The 25,802-nt window shown below is 41.6% G+C and overlaps 1 protein-coding gene across 1 annotated transcript in view; it reads left to right on the forward strand.

Moving 5' to 3' along the window:
- The first annotated feature begins 14,992 nt into the window (after positions 1 to 14,992).
- The window catches only part of DOK6 (docking protein 6), a 249,661-nt gene continuing 238,851 nt past the window's right edge, over positions 14,993 to 25,802 (forward strand). Inside the window, exon 1 of the mRNA XM_021530883.3 lies at positions 14,993 to 15,297. Within this exon, the coding sequence (XP_021386558.1) occupies positions 15,232 to 15,297 (66 nt within the window). The 5' untranslated portion in view covers positions 14,993 to 15,231. The remainder of the gene's footprint in view (positions 15,298 to 25,802) is intronic.

The following is a 25,802-nucleotide window of genomic DNA, read 5'->3' on the forward strand; positions in this document are numbered from 1 at the left end:
ATCGTATGGCCTCAGCGACTCTCTCCAGGGCTCCTTTGGCGGCAGGTGTTAGCTCGCGAGGGGAAGCTAGGTCACCATCTCCTCGTAGCAGGTTGAAGAGCGGCGCCAGCTCCTCCGTGGTGAGTCCCAGGAGAGGTCGGATCCACGTGATGGTACCGCAGATCTGCTGGAGATCCCGCAGGGTCCGTGGGTCGTCTTTGACGGTGACAGATTGGGGCGCAACAGTCCTTCCCGTAATGTGAAAGCCCAAATACCTCCATGGCGCTGACAGCTGGATCTTTTCTTCAGCAATTTCAAACCCTGCAGCTTTAATGGCCTTAACAGTTTTGGAGAGTGTGATCTGCAGATAAGCTTGTGTTTCAGCGCAGATCAAGACATCATCCATATAATGCAGGATGATCGCTTCAGGGAACAGCTTCCTGATCGGCGAAAGCACCTGGGCCACAAAAGTTTGGCAGAGCACCGGAGAATTTTTCATTCCCTGGGGCAAAGTGGCCCATTGGTACCTCTTATAAGGCTCCGCCCTATTGATGGAAGGAACGGAGAACGCGAATCTGGGGGCATCTCCGGGATACAATGGGATGTTGAAAAAGCAGTCCTTGATGTCAATGACTGCGAGCTGCCAATCCCGGGGAAGCATGGAGGGTGAGGGAAGGCCAGGCTGCAGGGGGCCCATGTCCTCGATTACCTCATTGACCCTGCGCAGGTCTTGGAGCAGGCGCCATTTGTCTTTGCCAGGTTTTTTAATAACAAAGACAGGAGTGTTCCAGGGGCTAGTGGAGGGTATTAAATGCCCCAGGCGAACCTGCTCCTCTACTAATTCATGGAGCGCTTTTAATTTCTCCTCCACAAGGGGCCACTGGTCCACCCACACTGGAACATCGGTCTTCCAATTCAGCGGTGGGGAGGTGCGCTCCGCAGTGGCCCATACTAAAAATCCCATGCAGGGCTAGGGATATCGAGGCGGGCACCCCATTGGGACAAAACGTCCCTGCCTAATAACATGATGTTAGATGAAACAACAAAAGGCCGAATGGTGGCAACCTGTCCCTCAGGGCCCTCCACACTTACCAGGTGTTTGCTGCGCATGGAGTTGACAGCTCCTCCCACTCCGGAGATTGTGCCACAAGGGGGCACCAACTCCCAGTCGCGGGGCCACTTTGACCGGGGTATGATGGTGACGTCTGCCCCGGTGTCTGCCATCAGGTCCAGTTTGATGGACTTTCCCTGAAGCGATAAAACAGTCTCAATCATTGGTCTGGATTTGCAAACATTTTGTGTGAGGAAGACAAAATTGTCTTCCCCGGAGTCATGTCCAGCGAAATAGTCCTGTGCTGGTGGATCGGTGAGGTCGGTCACGTCGAGGAGGTACATGGCAGCGAAGGGGAGCCCCTTGGTGATGGTGCAAGGTGGTTGATGGCAGACGACTGAGACGGTGACCTCGGACCCCGGCTGAAAACACACCACTTCAGGAACGACGGTAACACGGTCTGGTGTGAGCCTGCAATCTCCGAGTATTAACACTGTTACCTCACAATTACGGTAAGGGGGTTCCAGGAACCCAGCGGGAACTCTCACCAGGTCCTCATCCTGGAGAGTCACAGTGATGGAGCTTTTGAGGACCCGGTGAGTGTCTGAATTTAAGTTGCGGGTTCTACGGAAGAGGCGGAGCCCGTCGTCGTGGCTCCGCCAACCCTCCGGAACTGTCCGCTGGGCCACCGGTCCTCCCGGATGGTGGGGAGGCCTGGGCGCTGTGAGGGGCCACTTGTTGTCCTTGCGCGGCCCCTCCCCGCGCTCCGCGACCCGTTTCCCGCCTGCTGATGGTAGGGCATCGGGTTCCTGGGTATTGGTCTTGGGGAGGGTGTGTACGAGTAGTGTGGTTGCTCCGGGGGCCAGTATGGGCAGTTGGCTTGTATGTGGCCCATCTGGCCACACCCGAAGCACCGGATGGTGGTCATCGTCAACATCGCCTCCCCAATCCCCTTACTTACTGCAAGGGCGACAGTGGTCTCGGTGGAGGCGGCTTTCGTGCAGGCCTCCACCATCTGTGCGATGGTGGGTTCGGGGTCTTGAGGTAAAGTCCTTAATATCTTCTTTGTCTCGGCTGTCGCGTTGGTCATGGCCATCTTTCTCAGGAGCTCTTCCCTCGCTGCAGGATGGTCTATCTGCCGGTCGATGGCCTCCCTCAGCCGGTCCACGAATTTTATGAAAGATTCCTCTGGGCCCTGGGTAATAGCTGAAAAGTTCTGGAGCGGGGTTTTCCCATCGGGGATTTTTAACAGTGCCGCTCGGCCAGCCTCCTTGATGTCATCTAGGACCTCCGTGCGTAACAGTATTTGGTCCTCTGGCTGGCTGAACTCCCCCTCCCCTGCCAGGGCTTCTATGGCTTCCTCTCCCTCTCCAATTGCCTCTGCTAAATTGTGTTTTTTCAGAAGAGGCTTGAGGAGCTTTCTCCATTGAATGTCCCACAATAAAAGCTCGGTGGGAGTGAGCAGGGACTTGGCAATATATTTAACGTCATGCTGGACCAATGTATGGCCCGAGAAAGTGAGGTCCAATACATTCTTAAAGAAAGGAGAGTCTCGACCATAGTCTTTGGCAGCCTTCCTCAGTTCTTTAATCTCCACATATGGGAGTTGCTCCCAGTGTGGCCGCTGCCCCCTGGCCCTCACCACAGGTGCTGCGAACGGCCCCAGATCTTTTGCGAATTCCAAATCCCCATCCTTAATTGCCTCTGCCCTGATCCGGGCCCACCCACCTCCCGGCCTAGGTGTGGGCCGGGGGCTGTCGCTGTCCTCATCCTCATCGGAGGATGAGGCAGGACGAGCAAGGGCTCGGACCTTCCCCTTGGCCGGTGGGCTTCGGTGGCATGAAGCCCGGCAGGCCAAGATGGCCTGCTTCCGGCCAGGCCGACTTCCGGTTCCGGTGGCGTGGGAACCAGAAGAGGCCTGAGGGGAGGCGTGGCCAGGCTCACCCACCGGGGCGTGGCCTTCCGGCAGGGGGTTCCCTCCCACCGGGGCGTGGCCTTCCTGCAGGCCGGTCCCTCCCACCGGGGCGTGGCCTTCCTGCAGGCCGGTCCCTCCCACCGGGGCGTGGCCTTCCTGCAGGCCGGTCCCTCCCACCGGGGCGTGGCCTTCCTGCAGGCCGGTCCCTCCCGCCGGGGGCCCACCCAGGGGTGTGGCCATGGGGGCTGGAGGGGCGGGTCCCGACGACGTAACAATCGACGCGGTGGTAGGGGCGGGACCCGACGCAGGGGCGGCACCCGACGGAGGTGGAGCCTGAGGGGGACTGGCAGGGGCCCGAAGGGAGTGAGGAGGTGGAGAGGAGGCGCCATTTTGTCCCTCGGTGGCGGGCTGCTCGGCCATGTGGCCGGCGCCATTTTGTGAGGTGTGGTGACAGAGATCAGGAATCGAATAACATGGTTTTAAACTGGGTACAGGGGTTTGAGGGCTTTGGGGAGAGGAAAGAGTCGCACTGGGATGGCCAGTCCCAGGACGAGGAGAGGACAGAGTGGGGCGGGGAGCAGCAGGGAGACGGTAGCAGCCCTGTGCCTGGTTATGGCAGGATCTGCTGCCCGACCCACCCTTAGGGGAAACCGGGTTAGGAGTGGGGGGGGCGGAATGAGGGTTAGGAGAACCGGGAACCCAACTCTCACCCTTTTGTTTAAATAAAGTGTAAATAGAATGGAAAAGTGGAAAAAAATGCCCCACAGAAAAATTCCCCTTTACTTGTAATGCGTATAACAGTTTCCCAATATTTCCCCAGAAAATAAGAGAAGAAAAATCATCCCTGGAGGTGTCAGGGAAGTTATCGAAAATAAGATTAACAAAAGCCTTAAGGTCACTCTTTTTAAAAGAAATGTTACCCAAAACAAGGGAGGATTTAACGTGGAGGTAAAAATCCCGCCGGGCAGGAGACAAGCGATTGCCCATTCTCACTGCAGAAAAAGGAAATCCCCAAAGAGACAAAGCGAGAAACGAAAAGGAAAAGAGACAGGGTCGGGTGCCAGACAGGGCACCAGGAACTCACCACAAAAAAGACCGCTGTCAAAACGAAAAAGCCTCTGAGGGGGAGAGGAAGCGCTGCAGATCTCGTCGCGTTCGGAGTCTGCTCCCAAACTCGAAGTCGAACCAGGACGAGGTGTCTGCAGCCCGCGAGGTAGGCGATCTTCTTCAACGAAGAGCAGCCGCTCGTGGAACTGGCGGCGAACGGCGCTTTTCGTCCTCGGGCAGCCGGATCACAGAGCCGATGCAGCCGAGGAGACGCTCTGCGGCTGACTCATGAGAGGGGCCAGTCTGTTCGGGCGCCAGTTAAGGCTTCTGGGTCTCTGACCACTCTGCTTGTCAGAGAGCCGAGTCCTCGGAAGCCGGATAGCGTAATGAAATCTTCCTCTATGAAGGCGGGACGGCACACAGGCGGCTTTTTTCCAGGAGCGTTTATTGAGGAACAGCAATTCAGGGAGCGAAGGGAAAACAACCACTCCGGGAGGGAGCTCGCTCTGAGAGCCTCGAACGGGGGGCGGAATCGGGATTATAACGGGGACAAGAGAGGGAGGGTTTATGCATGAAGCGTTCAGTGAGGGAAGGCTTCGGGGGCAGAGTCAGGGTCGAGTGGCAGGGTTATAACCAATGAGGGTAAGGGGAAAGAGCGGTTTCAGGGAAGGAACCAATGGAGGTATAAAGAACAAAGAATTTTCTAGCACCAAGGGATGACAGACATACTGATTGATAACAGGGGAGGCAGGGAACTACACACCTGTCACCTCCCAGGGTAATTCGGGGGGACAGTTTCCCAAGTCCCCTCCCACATAGGTTGTTTAAAATGCATCAGGAAAATTATGTAAAACCATTATACAACATTAAATAGAAGGAAAATAAATTGAAGAAACCATAAAATAAATGCAATAAAAAGAAGAAAGCCAGCTTACACTATTTCAAAACCAGCTTACAATATTTCAAACTTTCACAAAAACTAGTAAAATAACTAGTTCATATGTTGGACTTGCCCATTCAGTCCTTTTCAAAACCCAGACTGTTTATGCCTTATAAGAAAACAGGGAAGTGTGAAGAGATTCCTTCCTCTGACACCACACTGTGACTATATCCTAACAAAGGTTTAATTCATTTTATTGCTCTGAGGACCCTTTAGGTTTTCTGAATACTTGGCTAGTTACATGTCAATGATCTTAAGCAATTTTTGGGGGTATAAAGAGGAAATCTTCTGTTACCTTTTTTTAGAGTTTGATCCAATGTCACAGTAGCCATTGAACACTTGTTAGACATTGCCTGATGTAGAAAGACTAGAACGAAAAATGCCAGCAATTAAAATATGGTCACTCTGTCTCCAAAGAACAAACATATCTCCAGGAAGATTTTGAAGTGGTGAGTTTTTTCCTTAACATCATGCAGAGCCGTACATATTTTTGGTGATACATAAGTAGGTTTTATGTTTTTATGGTTTTCAACTGGCATTCCTATGTCATGGGATTACATGTACATTCTCCATGAAAACCTAATGACATTGGTTTTGTAGGGGAATGCTGAAGAACAGACTGTGTATTTCTCACTTCTGCAGTGACCCAGCTCTATGTGGAGGCATGAAGTTTCCTAGGGCTGTCAATGATTTCTTCATCTCTGGCTGCTTCGTTTGGGTTTAAGAAAAAAAATTCAAAAGGAAAGCAGTGCTTCTAATAGTGAGCAGTAAATGAAATTATTTCACTGAGTTTCCTTTAAACAGGGTAGGAGTGAAAAAAAGACTTTGTTTTCCATTTCTCTTCATTGGTTGGGATGGTATGATGACAAGAAGAGCATGGTGTTGGGGTGAAAAAAGCATGTCAAACCTGCCTTTAACAATTACCTACTGTGGCCCTAAGTTAGAAGCTTTCATATTACAGAGGAGGGAAGATTTAGTTTCAGATGCCTATGATGCTTTATTATTAGAAGGTTATTTTCTGTAAGCATACTTATCTAAAGAAACTATTCTGAGTACCAGACTCCCTTGTAATAAATAGTAGTGAATTTGTTGGTTAAGTTTAAAATTTAAAAAAAATCCCAAAACATAGTATTTTAGGAAAGGTAGAATGTTATTGGTTGTGAGATATATGTTTAGTTGGAAGTGAATTGCAAGACTTAGCTGTAATAATAGTAAAGCCATTACAATCAAAGCTGACCAATAGTTAATAATTTTGTGCATGTGTGTAGCAAGTAAGATTGATATATTAAATAATACTCTTACAAAATTAATATGAAATAAGATGTAAAAGATACACTGAATGAGTTTGAAGGTCTTTCTTCAAAATTTCACCAAAATGATATTTCTGGGGGTTATATGACCCTCTTTTCTGGTCTCTGTTAAAGCACAGAAGGTAAACAAGCAACTTTTCTGATTCTTAGAGAAGAGAGAATGTTGAATTTTTCACTTGATTTCTGTTTAGGTGGCTTTCTGCTGTGACTTTCCTTAATAATCTTAGTGTGACCAGTCAGGAATGGAATCAGCAAAGCTATGAAGAATTAATTAGGATCTTTTCAATGTAATGTCATCTATTTGTTAAAGTTGTTATGTCACCCACATTTTGGGTTGTTCTACTGCCCACTAGGCTCTGAAAATATCACCTACAATCTCATACTCACTATTAATATCTATTTATTCAATTCTGGGAAAAGATCAAGAGTGATGTAATTCAAAAGCCTTAAGTTCCCCTTCTTTTTAAACTTGGCAGATGCCTAACCACCACCGTGCTTGTTGTCATTTCAAACCACCACGACCTTCATAGAGGATGAAAGAAATATGCTATTTGCAGCAAACTTCTTCAGTATGTTTAAAATTAACAAGCTGGGGATTATAAAAGAATATCAAACTTTAATAAATATTTTCTAGCCAAAAATGCCTTCCACAAAAGTAATTCCAGAAAGTGCTGGTCTCAGAATACAAATTTCAGATCCATAGGAAGAAAAGAAAGGAGCAAGAAAAAAAATCTCTGTTTTGAATAAAGATAATAGCTACTGGAAATTGTGTAACAGTTGCAACTATCTCAACTTTAAAATGAATAATAATGCTGATTCCTGATTTAAATACTGTTATGTTTAAAAGGTAAAACTTGGATCATCTGTAGCAAAAAAAAAAAGAAAGAAAAATACAGGCAGCAAAGAGCAAACATTAAAATCACCTAATAAAAGAAGACAGGCAAGTAATAGAATTCACAAATTGACAGTCACAAATGGTCAACCCAGAAACTTCTATCAAATGATTACAGTTGTCTGAAAATACATTTAACGCTTCAAACTGGTAGGTTCATGGAGAGTACTCCTTTGAAATTACTGTCTTTGGAACAAAAGAATGAGTTAGGTGCTCAGGTCTGTATAACTAAATTGACGTTATAAAAAAAAAAAAACAAAAAAAAAAATTGCGGTCAAGTAAGTCAGATGCTGATGGATTCCTGGATGATATTTAAACATTCATAAAATGCTTAACTCCATTTTACAGACATACACAAGAGCTTTATTGCACTGTTAGGGCAGGAGAGCAGATAACAGTTCTATTATAAGTTAGACTTTGGACCCTACATTTATTTGTGCATGAACACATCCTAACATGCACATTTAGAGGCAAATGAATGCATGCTAGAAACGATTTTCTCATTCAGCCTAAAATGTCACAATTTTATTTTTTAAGTGTGATAAGAGAGCAATTTTTCAGAGAAAAATTATCTCATCTGAAAAGCCTTTTTTGAACTATTTGACCTAGAAAAAATTTGTAAAATCCATTTTTTCAAAATAATGTGCATCCATTTTCTATTTTCTCAAGATGCAGCTTAATCTGCTCTATACAAGGGAAAAAATACATTAACTACAATAAAATAGTAATAAGTATTAACCTTAAAGGACAAAGGATTGGCAATTAGCCATGTACACAATGTCATAGTACTTCTAAAGAGCTACAGAAAGTCTGTGATGTTAATATTGAACCATTCTGCAAAGGTATTCAGGTAAGATTAAGTGGCAAAATCATGCACATAATTGAAGATAAGTAGGGAAATATTTATGTTTTACACTGTGCATTCCCTGAAGGGCTGCCTACCGCCTACTCTACCTGATATTGCAGGCAATGGAGGGTGAGGAATGACGATTTGGTAACACATTAAAAACAGCTCCACTTCCAGTGGAAAAGCACATGGCTGTGAAGACTGAAATAGATTTTCCCTCCTGCCACTCCCCACCTACCCACGCAAAGGACCCAAGCTGGAATTGCTGGAGATGTGCAGAGCCGAACAAGCCAGTGTCAGCCCAGGGAAAATGCAGACTGCAATCATGATTTCTGCAGACTTCAAAAGAGTGATGCTTGGTTTCTCTCTGGATTTGAAGGCACAGCCATGTTCAGGATTATGTAAATGCCGTATAATCCCCAGATTTTGGGCCATTCCTATAAAAGTGAGACCTCTCTATGATCTCACACTTCTGTGGGTCCCAGTCTTGTCCTGCCAAATTTAAGGGTACTGACAGCAACCACAGAATGTCTCTGCAAATCTGACATCTATTCCCTAGAGTCAGTCCACATACACCCATACAACAGTGGAGTATGCACAGGTTTGGGATATGGTTACTCAGGATGTTCTCAGACAAACAAAGGTTTGTACACTCACTTGAAGGCAGTGTCTCATCCTGCTTTCAAAAGCTTCAGTACACTTTGTGGTAATGTAAACAGTATGAGGTGTGATGCTAAGGCAGAGATTTGCCACATCCACTGCCACTAATACTGCAATATTCTTAAACATGTGATATCCACCAAGACCACTCTTTGAACTAGTGAAGGCTGTGAATACCTGGAAAAGTTATGCATCCAGACACCTTTCTCTGTTGCAGGGTCTGCTTGCAGTGTTAGGGGCTGGTGCACTGTCAGTGCAGCTGGATTTTAAATAAACCATTTTGTGAACAAAACCAGTGAACTCTGAACTGCTAGAAATCTATGATTTTTCTCCTCTATTAGACATCTTGGCCTCAATAATTACATATTGCCCGCTGTGTCCTGCAACACCTGGACATAGGAAAATCACACTGTGTATAGTCCAGAAGGGTGATCAAAGGGACTGACAGGAAGACAACATCAATGCTGAATATATGATAGTTGAACATTTATTTGCCTTCCCTTACTGACAGAACAAGTCGCAGTCTGTGTCCTTCAATTTTCACAGAATTTCTAAGCTACCCACCTTCAGTTTTTCTTACTCCCACCAGACTGGTCAGCCTGCAAAGCTGTGTCAAGGATCCTGTGCATGGTCTCAAGGATGGTCCCTACTTAGACATGTTTCCCGGTACCTTCCTGCACATCCAAACCTTTCCTACACAACTCTGGATAATTTCTTTCTCTCCTATCTCCACATTGGCACCTCCCATCTGGCCAAGAGTTACAAATGGAGGCACATGTTTGGATATTTTGGAGCACTATGAGTAAAAACTGGATATTAAAATGTTTGAAGTCCCGTGTCTTAACAAAATACCACAGCTGTCATAATGAAATACATTAGTTTGCATATCACCACCAAAGTCAGCCTTCCCAACAGACAAAACTGAAGGCTATGAGAACACAGTTTCCTGCTTTTTTTCCCTTGCCCATATTTCTGTGCATACATTCATAAAAGATTGTTCTTTCTATTAAAATAAAGTAAATAGACCTCTTTTCTACACTCATTCTCAATATCACATGTTTTAGTTTGCAATGAAAGTTATCTTTTTGAAGACTCTATCACAAGACCAGGTTGAAATGCTACCTGAGAGGATAGAATTGGTGGAAAACCATATAGGAAAATCAAATATAATAACTTCCCTGTAAGACAGGAGAGATGGTAGGAATGATCTCCATGCTTAGAATGTATTTGGTAGCTTTTGATCCCTTGCAGTTCTTTTCATTAACAGACTGTAACTGTTAATGAAACTGTAAATGTTTATAGACTAGAAACCCATACAAAACACAAAGAAAAATAGTAAATAGGTGGGATATTTTTAATGCACGGCTTCTCATGGCAGATATGCTGGAAAACTTGGATGAATTAGAATTCAAGTCTGTCTTAAATATTAAGTGCATTTAGAAAAGTTTTAACCTTCAAGTCTTTAGAGATAATTATAATGGAAAATAATACTTTCTACCCAATATGGGATTTCATTCACTAAAAGTGTTCATGAAGCTCTTTCTGAAGATTATTGGAGTATTTTAGGTAAAATGGCAAACATATTATTTTAAATAGAAAGCTTATGTGCTATTCACCATGTTTCATGCTTAGAAATTGTCAGAAGCCAGTCAGAAAATTAATGCTTTTATAGCTATATTTGTTTGCAAGGGGATTAGGTCTAATGGGTTGCCTAAGATTTAGCTGCCTTAATTTGAAACATTATTTCCCCACAAGCAGAAGCACAGTACCTTTCTCTTGGTTATTACACTTCATGGTCAAATATATCAGCTTAAGCCCTTTATGATAAAGTCAGTATACAAATTCTTCTAATATTACTGCTGCAGGGTGCTGCTCTCCAAAACCAGACTGAGGCAGATATCTGGGGAAAGTAATCCCTCTAGCTGGTGTAGTTACCTCCAAGAGGGCACATCTTCCAAGAAAAAGATAGTTTCCCTACAGAGTCACAGGGGCCCCCAGTCATACCCACGGTATTTCTTGGTTTGGGGCAAAGTGACAAAAGCATAAATTATGATTTGTTTTCAGAGTCTTAGAGGAGCAGAGATTTTGACTCTTACGGGCCCTCTGATAGAAAAGCAGAGGTGAAAATATTCCCTTTTCTGATCTCCGAAACCAGACTAATCAGCTTTAATATGTCACTCTATAAACTAGGAGATGACACTTTCTGAAATTTACCTTTCTGGCACAGGTAGGGAGCAACAGGGTTAGATATAAACATATCTATCCTATAGTTGGGGGATAAAAAATAGGTACTATTGGACTGGATAGAAAGCCAGTAATAAATATGCATGCGGTTTCATGCAGGAAATAATCACTTTGCTTTTTGCAATGCCCATGGAAAACAACAGTTTTTTAATATTGTCTATCTACATGATTTATATTTCATGCTAGTTCACAAAGGACTCTGGTTAGTATGTGATTTATGGTTGGAGCAAAATAATTGTCTGAAGCCTAGCTGAAGGTAGGCTTTCAACACATTAATAATACATTAGCTAATGTTTCTTTCTTGGCATTGCCTATGCAAATTTCTATCATAATAAAAATGACTGTTTATTTTAGATTGGAAACAGCTTTAGGTGAGAATATGCTTTTTATCAGGTGTCTTGAATAAATATTGCCATTCTTTGATAAACTTTTTACCAGAGATTTTCCTTTAGTCTCAGCTGGTATTTGGTCAGGGAAGTAGAGGGAGAAACAGCTAGAAATTGAGAGGAGCTCTCTGTGCTCTTCTTTGGCAAGTGTGGTAAAAGTCCACCCTGGCTGGAAACGTCAAACACTGAAAACCATCACTGGAAAATGATTCATGAATGTGAATCATTCACAAACAGTGGACATATAATTTCAGATTTAAAATATATACTGCCTAAGTTTGTTCATTTTGACAAGTAAGCAATTTCATTCAAATTAATTACTTTCTGTTGGAGGCAAACATATTGTCTGTCCAAAATAGTATTAGATTTGATTGCACTTATGTTAGGTAGATCAGAAATTAACTTCTCTGCTTGAAATAATTTGTGACTTGATTACCTGCTGAATAATTTCCCTTTCCTAACGATGATTTCACACCAGCAGCCATATAAAAAACATGATATTTTTTTCAAATATATAAGGTATTTATTCAGAAGGAATCATTCTCTGTCTTCCCTGACACTGCCCACTGAGTTTGTACCTGTTGAGTTTCTGAGACCATTTGACTTCCTGAGGTTTCTGAAGAGATGGAGCATTTGGCGTGACTGCTTTGAGGAATCTTCCTTTGTAAGCTGCGACTTTCTCAGCAAATAGAATGCATGTATGTAATGTGAGCACAAGGCTATTTTTGTGGGGAAGTAACACAGTTTGTCTGTATTCCTGTGATTCAGAGTGGCCTTGCTATGCATTTGTGCCCCAAACTGCCCATGGGACTCATATGCAGATGAATATTTGATTATTCTGTCTGGTGCTATACAAAGTAGCTGAAAATAAATACCAGACTGATCATTTTATAAGTTCAGCCTGGCTAATTTACACTCTGGAGACTGTAGAATGAAAATGCTTTGTATTTTACACATATTTTCCCTATCCTTTATTGTATTTTTGTTATATTTTGTTGTAATAAAACAAGTAATAACGATACAATTCATACATGGACTTTAAAGAAAAATACAGAGGCAATAATAAATAACTGGAGAAAAATTGGTTGAAAATTACTATTAGCTACATTATTATTATAAATCAAAATAATTTTCCATTTTTGTTATGTGATAAAATAATATACTTAAGAATAAATGTATGATTAGCTTTGGAAATATAGCAGCATCTTCAATTTCATTGGCAAGAAATTTTCCACTGTAGTGTTCTGACAAGACATGCGTGTTAGGGAGATGACACAAATTCTGCTGTATCTGTACTGCAGGAACTGGAAAACTAAAGAGTGCCCCAGAATGCTGTGTGTTGTGAAACTGCTTCTCTTTCTGAATGATAAACAGAGCAACCATTAAAAAAAAAATTGCATTAATTCTGTCTCTGTTTGAGAACACATATATTTTTTCTCAGATCCTACAAGTCCATTTTTGTGTAGCTGAAAGGTGGTGAAGAGGGATCAGGGACTGCATGTGAAACCAGTTCTACAAACTTACAAATCATTCAGGGTTAATCTGTAAGGAAAATGTCTTTTTGTCAGTTAATTGAATAGGATTATGTACTTTTCTGGTTGGCAATTGAAAGGAAATGTTCCTCTCCTTTTTGATCCTTCAAGAGCTTTCTGTACTTTAAACAATCACTAGCTTCATCTTGAACAAAGCTTTTGTTTAATATGTGGTAAGGTGTCTTGAAAGAATTCTCTCGTAGACATATCCCAGTTTTCTCTCTAAAAATCACGGAATATTCTGACTTGATGTATCTTTAAAAAAGAAATTAAGAAGGAAGTAATATTCTGCCCAAAAGTAGGAGTTCAGACTCATCCTTTTGACATTTCACTAGAAATGCCAAGGAAGCCAGAATTATACATAGGCTAAGTATTTTTCTCTTTTTCTTCAGATGACCATATCTTTTATTAAAAACTGCGTAATTATATAGAAGTTTTTGTTTGGATAAAAATAATGCAGAACCTCTATTCCTAGGCGTTGTTCCAAAATTTGTATAATTGGGAACTGAGCTGCTAAAAAATAAATGGATAGGTAAACTTCCATGTGCTCCATTAATTGCTATTCAATTAAGGAAAAAAAGATTGGGAACAAATAATAAGGGTTATTCTCAGAAAAGGGAATTCTCTTGGCATAGTCCTGTAATTTTCACACTCATTAGACTTGAATGCTAAAAGATGCAAGATCATGATATTAAAATTCTGTTTTGTTTTGTTTTGGCTTGTTGTTTTTTTTTTTTTTTTTTTTTTTTTTTTTTTTTTTTTAATGGGATACCCTACCCAGCTGATAGTGGAGTAGCAAAAATAATTTTGTACCCAGTAATACCCTTTGGGTACTGGATGATTACTACAAGGTCACCCTGAAGCCTTCTCTTCTCCAGGCTGAACAACCCCAACTGTCTCAGCCTTTCCTCACAGGAGAGATTTTCCAACCCTCTGATTGTGTTCATGGCCCTCCTCTGGTCTGTCTCTAACAGGTCCTTGTCTTTTGCATGCTAAGGGCTCCAGAGCTGGATGCAGACCTCCAGGTAGTTTTAAAAAGTTACAAAGTTTTTCCTTATAATTCCATCACCGAAGCACTGTAATAATTTTTCTAGATTGTATATTTCCTATTTGCTTCAAGACTAATCTTTAATGCTGTCTGTTGATTTTGAAAATCAGAAATAAATCTAACAAACTTTCAAGTACAGAATTAATTACGTTCCATCACCCCAGCCTTCAGCACATTACATACTACAAATTCCTGTTTCAGAAAACTTCAGGGCAATGGTGCAGTAGAATGTAGATATCTAGCAAAAGAGTACATGAAGCTTTTGTTAAGCTTATCATACCAATCAAAATTTTTCCACTGAAGGTGTTGAGTACAATTTTAAGTAACAATAGTCATGCACTATCTTGTCAATACTGTATATCTGTAGTTTTTCTTTCTCAAGAAGCTTGGGTCCATTCCTGTCCATCTATACTTTACATGTAACTAAATCAAACACAATTCCTTTGGGTTTTTATCCCTTCCTAATGTCTCCTAAACACTACACTTTCTTCAGAAGTCATTCTTCTGTTAGGCTCACATCAGTGAGCAGTAATTAAACACATGGTCATCACTCCAGGGAACACAGAAAGATTATGTATGACAACTGATTTTTCAAGTTCAGATGGACTTGTGCGTTTTTGGCTCTTTTTTGCCTTCCTTCACTTCTGTAGCTTAGATATTGTTTCACTAAGTTTGCTGTACGGACACAACAGTTCCGCGTTTGCTGATGGGCGTCTACGCGGCTTCTAGAACGCACGAGGCTGAGAGATGCCCTCCCGGGCCGTGTTTCCGAAGGGATTTGCCACCGGAGCCGGGATGCCGCGGCCGCAGCCTGGAGAAAAGTGGGCAAAGCCGGGGCGGCCGAGGAGAGCACCGGCCCTGTGCCCCGTGCCACGCCGAGCTCTGGCGGGCCGAGGCGCCCCGCGCCCCCTCCGCGGGCCCCGGCGCGGGCGGAGGGCAGCGCCGCGCCGGGGGCGGCTCCGCGGCCGCGGCGCCGGGGGCGCGTCCCCGCTCCGCCCCGCCCCGCCCGCCGCACCGCCCGCTCCCGGCCGTAGGCGCGGGCGGCCGCGAAGCCGCCGCCGGGCGGAGCGGTGCGGAGCGGGGCTGGGCTGGGCGTGGGGCGGCGGCGGAGCGGGGCAGCGAGGGGCCGGCGGAGAGCGGAGCGGGGCGGAGCGGCCGCCCCCCGCCCGGCGGAGCGGAGCAGCCGCGGGAGGAGTGGGGCGCGGGCGGAGCGGAGCGCAGCGGCTGCCGCTGCCTGGATGCCGAAAGCGCCTCTGGAGCCAGCGGCCGGCGGCACCTGGGAGGGCCCGGGAGAGGAGGAGGAGGAGGAGGAAGAGGCGACGGCGGCGGAGGAGGAGGAGGACTCCGGGCGCGGAGGGGAGGAAGCAGGCAGCGTTTGCCATGGCCTCCAACTTTAACGATATAGTCAAGCAGGGCTACGTAAAAATCCGCAGCAGGAAGCTGGGGGTGAGTTCTTTATCCCTTCGGCTGCCCTGCCCGGGTGGGAGCGAAGCGCTGGGTATCGCCTGGGCGGCCTGGGGGGCGGTGGTGCCCCGGGCCGGGGCCGCCAGCGTGGGGCGCGGCGACCTGCTGCTGCTGCTGCTGCTGGGGCTGCCTCTGGTGCTGCTACCCTGCTGCTGCTGGTGCTTCTGCTGCTGCCGCTGCCGGGGCTTGGACTTCGCTCCCGGCTCCGGAGGGGTCGGTGGGGGTGCGCGGCTATCGCGCCTCGGGGAGAGCTGGCTGATCCCCTCTCCGGGAAGACGCCGCTCCTCCCTTCTGTCTCGGCGATCGCCCGCCAGGGTCAGTGTCCGCGAAGAGCTGCGCCCCGTGCCCCTGTCCTCCTCGAGTCCCCCAGCCCAGCGCTGACACTCCCCTTTGGCCGTCCCTGCTCTCCTCTTTCTCTCGCCTTGCTGCCTCCGGCAAGGGCTTGGGTGGGGAGGATAAAGCGCAAGCAGGAGCTGTAAACTTTGCGTACAGATTCTCCCTCTATCCCTCCCATTTCGGAGAGGGATGTTTTCAATCAAGGCAGGGTCAGGAAACACTCTGCTGATACCGGAGTAACAGAGTAACAGAGAAAAGCAGGCGTGGAGGTGTGATGGTGCTCTGCCTTAGGGCACGGGGGGTTGTGGAATGAGAGCCTGTGGCGGCCCGCGATGGACAGGGAGGCAGCGGGGTGGCAGCTTCATGAACCTAAAGGCAGATACAGAGGTTGACAGAGATTAAAACTAGGGGCAATCTTTTAGGTGAGGGTGGCTGTTCGCAGTGCCCACAGGGATGCTCAGTGACACCGCATGTGCTATCAGACTGGCCCTGGGCACTTAACCTGAAGGGATGCAGCAAATTTTGAAAAGGCAGTGAAGTTGGAGCAGAGTGTATGCCGAGGTCGGGATTTTCTAAACTTCAGTCGGTCCCGGGAATCATCGTTTTGGACTGTCTCCTACGCTTTATGAGGGAACAGGAATGTTTGCTTGCAGAGCTACCGATATTGTCAGTAATCCTGAAAGGTCCAAATCCCTGTTGGCCTGAGGCTCAGAGGAAGTCTGAGGTTCTTTGTATTCTTAAGTTTTCCTTCAAGTGTGCAGAAAAGTGCAGGGTCTCTACCAGCTCTTCCTTCCAGAGAGGTGGTCCCTGCTTCCCCTGAAACCTAACTGCAGGGACCATGTGAAGTCTGCCCTCCTCCAAGTCGTGCTCTGTGAGCTTATCACAGTGCTAATATTTATCTCCTCCTCTCCCTCTCTCCCTTCCCTCCCCAGATGCTGTGCATTGCTCGCAGACACAGTGTGCATGACGGTGGGACACTAATCATGAATTGACCTTTGGAGCACTTTGAAGACAGGGCTGTTAATTCCAAAAAAGCACAGGAAAGTTTGGTCCAAACCCTTTAAAGCCTCAACTACAAATGTTTGAGAGATGGTGTAAATTCAAAGAGAATGGGTGCTCTTAGTAATGATTTTGGAACCCCAAAGTCACTCTGTGCATCAGGCAAGCATTAATCTTATCTGAAGAAGCAATTTCTAAGCCTCAGTTTGTTTCTGGCAGTCCTCTGCTTAACCTTTGCTCATCAGTTTTTCCCCTGCTCAGCAGTGTTATTGGATGGGCCCAACACAAAGCAGAGAGATGATGGTATCCCATCACCTTGATGTTAGTAGTTGGAAGCAGAGTTAATCTATTTGCTTTGCAAATCTGGCTTTGAAGGCATCTCAAGTGTCCTTTAAGTGTGAAATTATGTATATGCATATCTCTATGTATGCAAATAGTTTTATATATCTATGTCATATATGCAACAAATACCACTTGGATGATACTTGCTGACCTGTGTAAAAAAAATTGTGAAGAGAGTGATATTTCATTGCAGAATATCTTATGTAGCTTGAATGTTTTGTTTTGAAGATGTTATCTGATTTTTTTAAGGGGGACACATAAAACTTTTCTTTTGTATGGATGTTTTCCATGGTCATAATGATTATCATACCTCTACACTAAGCAGAAGGGAAATAGTTCATATGGTGTCTGTGGAGGATTTTTTCCTACTGAAGTGTGTGAGGGTGACAATTCAGACTATACAGCCTCAGGCAGGTGGTAGTATAAGCTTAAATATGACATATGGAAATGCACATCTGAATAAATCTATTAAATGCAACTTAAAAGGGATTATGTTTTATAGAAAATGCCATCAAAATTCAAACAACTGTGATGCTTGAAAGGTATGAATATGTGTTTATATATCCATGGCTAATTGGATTCTTGTGACTGAATATCTAAATTAATGCAATTTTTATTCACTCAGTGAAATATTAAAGATTTGTCTTTTTTCCCCATCTTGTCTGTCTCGAAGTCCAAACCTTAATGACTTACACTGGAGCCATCATAATGTAGGTGAATACATCAGTTGTCAGGGATATAAATGTCTGCTAACAAATGAATATTTTTAACCTCCAAAAATGCAAAAATACTGAAAGAGGAAAGAGAGCTGTGGGTTCTGGAAACTGAGGCTAAGATAATTTTTAAATATGGCAATAGAATTTTATCTCTCGTTAGGGTTCATTCTTACACATTGCAAGTTACTGGGGTAGGTTTTTTTGGTCATAATAGTCTACATTCTTTGAATATTTCAAAGTCTCCTGAAAAGCAGATTGATTAAAACTTGGAGAGCTGAGGTGTCTAATACCAATTTTTGTGCTAGACTTGGGCAATAAAACTAATTCTAACCTTTAGGCTGGTAGCCAATTCATTATGGAAATTCTTCCAATTCAGCTTTTATTTTGTTTTGTTGTGTGACTGAGGGAGCCCTGGCTAGGAATCAAATGAAAGATACTTCATTGCTACTAGTATATTTCCATTTTATTGAAAAAACCCCACAACAGCAAGCTTTCATTTGGGGAGAACTTTCTGGTAAAATTTACTTTTTAAAGAATTTAATTTACAGAAACCCGAGTAGTAAATCTTCATCTAATTGTAAAATAGCAATCTTCATGGTTGATTTTTAACAAGGTACAATGTTTACTTCTGATTTTTTACACCTATACCTTGCTTTAAGTACTTGTTACCCTGTTTGACTATGCTCCACATACCTTCAAATGCTATTCATTGTATTCATGAAGTCAGGATTCAAGCTGTTTTCCCATCAGTAATTGATTCTGTTCAGAAAAGTGATTTGAAGACAAAAATGATGCCTAAATCGTGGAAATACGTGGCAAGAAAAACTGCAATAATTTGTCCTTATTTTTTTGTTAGTGATACTTGATCATTAACTTTTATTTTGCCTGCTTTTCACTGTAATCCTTATGTGCTTGTTTACAGAAATTCATTAATAAGTATATTGGATGGTATATTCTTCTGACAGTCTAGTATTTTCAAGTAGACCTCATTGTTCTGATACCTTTATGATGTTAAAGTTGTTGTAAGGTTGGATAGTCAGCTGAGGAGGTTTGCCAGCCTCTCTTGTTGTATTCTGACTCTGGGAATATCATGGTTTCTGCCATGGAGATATCAGGCCACAGAGAGACATCCAGCCAGTCTGACCTCTTAGTCTGTCTCATTACTTTTGTTAGGCATGAACTGTACATGAAACTTTTCTCTGGTGCCTTGAAATGTCAAATATATGTTCAAGGCTGTGCAGTAGGCAAGGTCATGTGTATCCGTCACGTCTTCATTAAGGTATTGTGGTGTCTTTGAAAATTAGGAACTGTAGTCATTGGGGATGACTGTAATTAAAAGATCTTTTATAAAATCTGTTTCCCTGCAGCCTAAATATGCCTTTCTTTTCAGTGCCCTGGCATTCCCACATTGTTTGATATTTTGGTTTTCCCTAATACTACATAAAGGAAATACTCATTCCAGCAGCCATTACATTTGATCTGTGTGACCCTTCTTTGAAATAAATTTGATTGTAATGTGGTGTGCTGTTCAGATCAGAATAGGTCATTTGTGTAGTGTGGAACAGGACTGTGCTGCCTTTGTTCTTTTGGAATCTTTCATACTTGTGTCACATTAAAATTCATATGACACAATTTTGTACTGCACTGGCTGTGCTTATAGGCTGAAACTTTCTTGCAGCAGATTGGAATCCCTTTGTTGCCTCCTAATAAACTAAGCTGTGAGGATTTAATGCCTTACTGAAATGCTGTTTCTTAGGAAAAATCCCAATTTGATGTCACATTAGGAAGTCTAATTAAAAATGAACATTGTGTCACTTTGATATTCCTGTTTTGACCCATATCAACCTTTGAAGTCATAATCTCATTGTTTGTTTGTTTTTGTCTTTTTTTTTTGTCATGCCTCAGCCATAGAATGAAAGAATCCTGTCTCTTGGAAATTTTCACTCCATTTGTTAATAATTACTTATTTTTCTGTGTTTCCACATACTAAATGGAATTATTTTCTGGGTGCTTCAGTTTATACTCTCATACACCTATCTGAAGAGAAAATTATACCTGCCAGTCAGTCTTGATTGAGTAATAAATAGTAGGTTGCTCTTAGTCACCAAATTAGAAATTTTACCCTATAACCTCCCCCTATTTTTAACCGTACTTTTTGATCATTACAGGTACCATTTCTGTAAATGAACACAGCATTTCTCCCTCTGCAGTTAACCCTGTCTTCAATCAATCAGGGCTAGCAATGCCATGAATGTGAACCATTGATTGCAGTGTGGTTCCTCGTGAAATAATACAGTATTTGTTTTACAAAATGGTAACATTCAATTGATACTGTGTGTATATTTTGGGTGAAGAAAGAAAAGGGACCTGCAAAATTTCTTGAGTTTGAGATTACATTGATTGATCGCACTGGCTCTGCAAGTGGGTCATGATGAATACAGAGGGCAAAGTAAAGGTTCGTCTATTTCTTAGAGTTGCCACAGCATATACAGAGAAACAAACACATGAAAAAGTGCAAACAAGCATACACCTGGAATAGATAACCTTTCCATAGATTGTTTTATATTATTATCTGTGGGAAAGGTGATCAGCCTGATTGTAAGCACCAAGATTGTTTTTTATATAACTGCATTCTGTCCGATGCAGTTATGTTCATGATTTCTAAACTGTGAGTTACATCTCAGAGTATGAAAATAATTTGAATGAAACTTTAAAATCTTAATTCCTATTTATAATAAATTAATTTAATTTTTTTAAAACTCCAGATGGACAGGATTTAGATTGCAGATTCCTTCCTCATGAAGGAGTTTCTTGTCATGATAGTTCCAGGCAACCTGAGATATGGAATTAAAAGGATATCACCATAGTCCATTAAAGAAATCAGTCACATTTGATACTTAATACCAAAAGTATCATTTAAAATACCAATAATTACTCCTTTCTTTCTTCTTGCTGAAGTTATGTGAATGGATTTGACAAATTAAAAGGAAAATACATGGATTTCCAATTTAGTCATTTTGGAAAGAACAATCATCTTGAGTTTCTGACCAGTATTTATTGATTAAGCCTATTGTACAGGAAATTGAAAGAAATACCTTGCAGCCGTGGTAAACAAGGACAAAGAGTCCCACAGCTTTTTATGCTAATGTTTGTGTTAAAGCAACTTGTGGGTCAGGTTTATGGTAAGAACTTTGAAGTTGCTATGCTTCCCAGTTTTTTTCTTGATATGTTTTTCTACCTCTTAATTCACAAGAGGTGTGATAGCCGAAGGTCTAGTAATTTTGTGATGGATGGCACTTACTTAGAGTCAAATAGTTCTCTTTTGTAGATAGCATATCACATCCATGTTATCAATGGATTATAGATGCTTCTATTTTTACTCTTGTGTGTAATACCATTGGCCTCAGTGAGATTACACTTTAACTGTATGATGATTACAGAAAAAAGTGTTTGTACAGAATCTCTCTCTTTCACTTGCATATTGTGAGATGGTAAAATTTTATTGGGAATTTATTGTATCTCCTGTAAGGCCTTCTGTTTTTTCATTTAGGAGTCTGTCATTTTTGTCTTATAGTGGACATCGTAGCCTGATGAAAGGACCTTGATGTCAATTTAAGGAACCCATTGACTTTGGTGGCTTTGGTTCAGTGTCCATGTGGGAACATTAGCCACATGCATAGAACATGAATTTCCTTTCAGATCCTACTCAAAGGAATTGTCCTTTCTGAAATTGGTAATTATGGAAGGAACATGCTCTATGAGTCCTTGAAATATACAAGGAATTATTCATGTAATTCCAGTAGTGAGTTTTCTTCCTAGTTTTTTAGAAATAATCTCTCTTCGAATCGTTCATTCAGATTTTTGCAAGCAGTGCAAAATGCTTTATAGCTGTTGCCTGGCAACAACATATTCAGGCAACAGCGTATGTGAGTCAGTTGTTCTATGTTTATATATGTGGCTGTGTATAGAGCATATATTTTAGATAGATACTAATGAGACATTTTTTTAAAAGTGTGCTATGGAATGCTCTTTTTAAAAATAATAAAATTCAAATAAAGGTTTTGGGGTCTACATTACCCTGGAAAGTTTGTCTTTTGTTTTAGGTTTTGTGAAAGATCAGCTAGCTGAATAGCTTTTCACAAATGTCATGATGTAGCTAATATACTTCCATTCAGTCTGAGAAAGCAGTGTAAAATATTCTCTTTGTTGAAGGCAATCAATATTTTATATGTATGGATGCTAAATTATATCCCTCACTGTTCTTTAAATTAATAATGTGTTATTGAACCCAAAAGTGGGTCTTTTACTCTGTACTGTAGCCTTTCATCTATGTTATATTTGAAATAATAATTGCAAATGTTGCCCTGCAACTTTTGTTTTTAATCTTTGCAACTTGCAGTGCAACTCTTAAAATTCAAAATGATTGTGGTGTATTATTGTAGTGAATTATATTTTGATTGAAATTTTTTTCTGGAAAAAATACAGGCTTCAGCTCTAAATATGATGAAATTTCTTGAAGAAAATCAATAAAGAAAAATAAGGAAACCTTTTGCTATAGTGGAGAAAGTTTCTATGTGGTAGGACACAATTGTAAACTTAGAAAAAAGATTTCCGTGAGAGTAGACTGTGTTCAGTAACTATCTTAACACTTGGGCACATATATGTTTAATTTTGATTAATGGTTTGGTTTTTTTTTTAGTATTCAGAGAACATGTTCCCACATCATGTCTGAGGAAAAAAAAATGTGTGATTGATAGATACAGCTCCTAAACCACTATATCTGAAAACTTTGTCGAAGTCAAAAGAGTTCCAAACAGTGAGCTTTGCAGCTGGCATCAGAATTGAATCTACTGTCTCCAGAAGTACTCTTACTGACTAGGGTATGGTAGGATGGCTTTCTTGGAAAGAGTTTTGAAGACGAATATTAATTATGAAGATCACTTAGAAGTTAAGGGAAAAAAAAAACCCTTTTGTGAACTAGCTATGAAATACACTTCTTTTCAAAAGTGATCTCCTCTGCAAAATAAATCTTCCAGATTCTGACACTTTCTGACAATTGCAACATGTGAAACATGGCATCCCTGTCATACTGAGAGGTTACAAGCCCATGCAAATGGAGCCTCACAGGAATTACTGTTCACTTAAGATGCACATAAATTAGGAAGATAATTAAGGGAAGTGTGTAAATCTTTTAAAAGATTGATCTTCTTTCTCTCTGTTGTTCAGTTGCCAAAATGTCCCTCATCATCTCTGGCTTATCTGGGCTGAACTTTGGAAAGGTTGTATTCATTAACATGCCAGTGAGGAATTAGAAGCACATAGCATTGACTAGACCTGGAGAAAAAAGCTACCCTGTGTCTGCTGGAGGAAGGGCTCTTTGACATATTTCCCCTACCCGTTCATTGCAAAAAGAATTACAGCAAAGTTTAATATTGAAGAGCTGTCACTGCTGTAGAACCAAATTACTCCATCTTTGAGAAAGAAACCCATGATACTTCTGTTAATTTTTGTTTGTCCCTGGATTTTTTTCTTTATTTGAGACAGTCTTGCTCCGAGGTACCTTGCCCTCAGAGTGAACTGTATATTCTCATTCCTCATGCAAACACTTTTTTTTCCTGCAAAGAGATGAGTGCATTAAGTCTTGCAAAACAAGAATACAAAAGAGTTTTCTGAATGAGTGGTCATAATTATTGGTTTTGTACAGTGCCTAAAAAGAAAAGGAAGCTTCATTTTAAGTGAAGTTGACATGTTCAAAAATTATTAATCGCTAGATTACTGTGATGATAATAAGGTGTAAGATATGTATAATATATATAAAATAGTATGACAGTAAATCCTCTAACAGCAAGGATGGAGGTTAATTTTCAGAGCTGGAACCAGGTTATCAGAATAAAAGATATTTTGCTGAGTTTTATTTTCTGTAGTTCTTAAACTACAGAATGAATTCTAGAGCTTTTTGCACTGTGGATTAAATAATCTCTCTTGAGAAGACAAAAATCTTTGTACTGATATGTTGGACTCAGTATTAGAAAAGTTAGATCTTAGTCTTTTGCAGAGACATAATTTGTAATCTTGAGCACTTTGATTTGTTCCAGCCTTATTCTCAATTATACTAAGCCCACTGTGTACTATATAAATTAAATCTAAAGCTGTGTTAAGGCCCCTTATACCAGCATAGTGAATGCTTTTAGTGTAAATGGGAAACAGGCTTTCTGAGCTTAACTTTTCTGTTAGTATAATCTCTTCTCACCCATGATTGCTTTATTTTGTTTGTCTCAACTATAATCTCATGTTAAATTCTCCTTTAAAATGAATATGTTGGCTAATGCTGACTGTGGTCAAATATTTTTAGGTACTACAGCTCTATAGAAAACACTGGAATAATTCATGTTTTGTTTTTGATTTTTGAATTTTGTAACTCTGGAATGGCTGAGGTTGAAAGGGACCTCTGGAGCTCACCTGATCCAACCTCTCTCTCAAGCAGGGTCACTGTCTATTTTAATGTTGTATGAAGACTTAGGGTTGAAAAGAAACTTTTGGTTGTGTTTCATTTAATTCTTCTATGGATTTTTTTTTTTTTTTACTGTCTGTAAATTTTTGTATCTAAAGAAGGAAAATATTGTTCATTTTCTACCCAGATCTTACTGATAGAAATGACTGCTCTTCAGTTTTCTTCTTAGAAACAAGCGTCATGAATAGGAATGCTAGAATGCATGAGACAATTTCATGACTACTTGGGTTGCTTGTCTGCAGTTGTGGGTGTACATTTCTGACCTCAGCCATTCAGAAAAGCTGTATTTGTCAAATATATGACACATAAAGTTTAAATATATAGCACCTTCTTTTAAATCAGGGGGATGGGGTAAAGATTTTGCTGCAACTTCTTTTCCTTTCCTAGTGCAGTGTATTACTGGTCAGATTTTGAGAAGACATCAGTTGTCTCATCTCCAAATTTTACAAAAGGCTTATTATTCCATGAAAAAGTTGGTAACCCCTTACTGTGTAGGCTTATGTGAAGCATTCTGCTAAGAATTGCTAATACTTAGCCTTAAAACAAAAATTAGCCTTAAATTGCAAGTTTTACCCATAATATCTTGAAGACCAGCATGGGGAACGTGTAATTACATGGTCCTACAGAGGAAGGTCTGTGGGACATTGTGCAGGTTGTAGGATGGATCAGTTGAGTCTCCACACAGAGCCTAGAGATAACAAAATGCATTGTTTCTTGAGGAATTCTACCTACACAATATATGCAATGAAAGAGCATTATAGAAGCATTTATTCTATGGAAATATATAAGGCTACAAAAAGAAAAAAAAAAAAAAAAGAGAAAAATCAAATTATGGTTTGCCCATAATAGTAATACTGAACACTTCTAGGAGATTTGTAGCAAATCAATATTGTCAGGGTACTGGTTTGCCTATAACAAAAAAATTGGGTTTTTTTCTGCAAAAAATGAATAATTCTGAGATCACTGAATGATTGGTATCTTCTTCAGTATGACATAGCTTAAAGAAAAGGTTGAAGATGTACTGGGTAGCCTTTGCTAATATGAGTATTTGTTGAACCTTCTTCATTACCAACACACGTAGGTGGTGGTGTATTTAATGAAGTTGAGTTCCCTCATCATGTTTAATTTTTCCAATTATTGAATAATATGGATGTCTGGGGTTTTTTTTTTGATAATGAAAATTCTAATGTAGAATCATCCAAAAGAAAAATAAGGGAAAGGAAGCTACTTTTGGCTTTTAGTGTGGACATGCAGATGAATTAGATCACCTGTTTCAGGTGTAGGTAATAGTTACCTTGATTAGATCTCACTGCTCAGTGTGGACACATCTTTAATTTCTTCTGACGAGTTGTAGGATCAAATGTTTTTACTGGGAAAGCTGTGCAACAGACAAAAAGTTTCTCAGCACTAAATCTGCATTTGTACATAAATTTTGGTTGGTGAGAATTAATGAAAATTAGTTTTGCAAAAAGCAGAGTGAAAAATTCTGAGATCTGTCTTCCCTGATGGAGCAGAATCTCTGACAGCTGTTATTCTCAATAATGATGTGTGATGTAGTAAATTGATAAACATTTTTAAAAAAG

Source organism: Lonchura striata, chromosome 1 (assembly GCF_046129695.1).
Source record: "Lonchura striata isolate bLonStr1 chromosome 1, bLonStr1.mat, whole genome shotgun sequence".
Classification (NCBI taxonomy): Eukaryota; Metazoa; Chordata; class Aves; order Passeriformes; family Estrildidae; genus Lonchura; species Lonchura striata.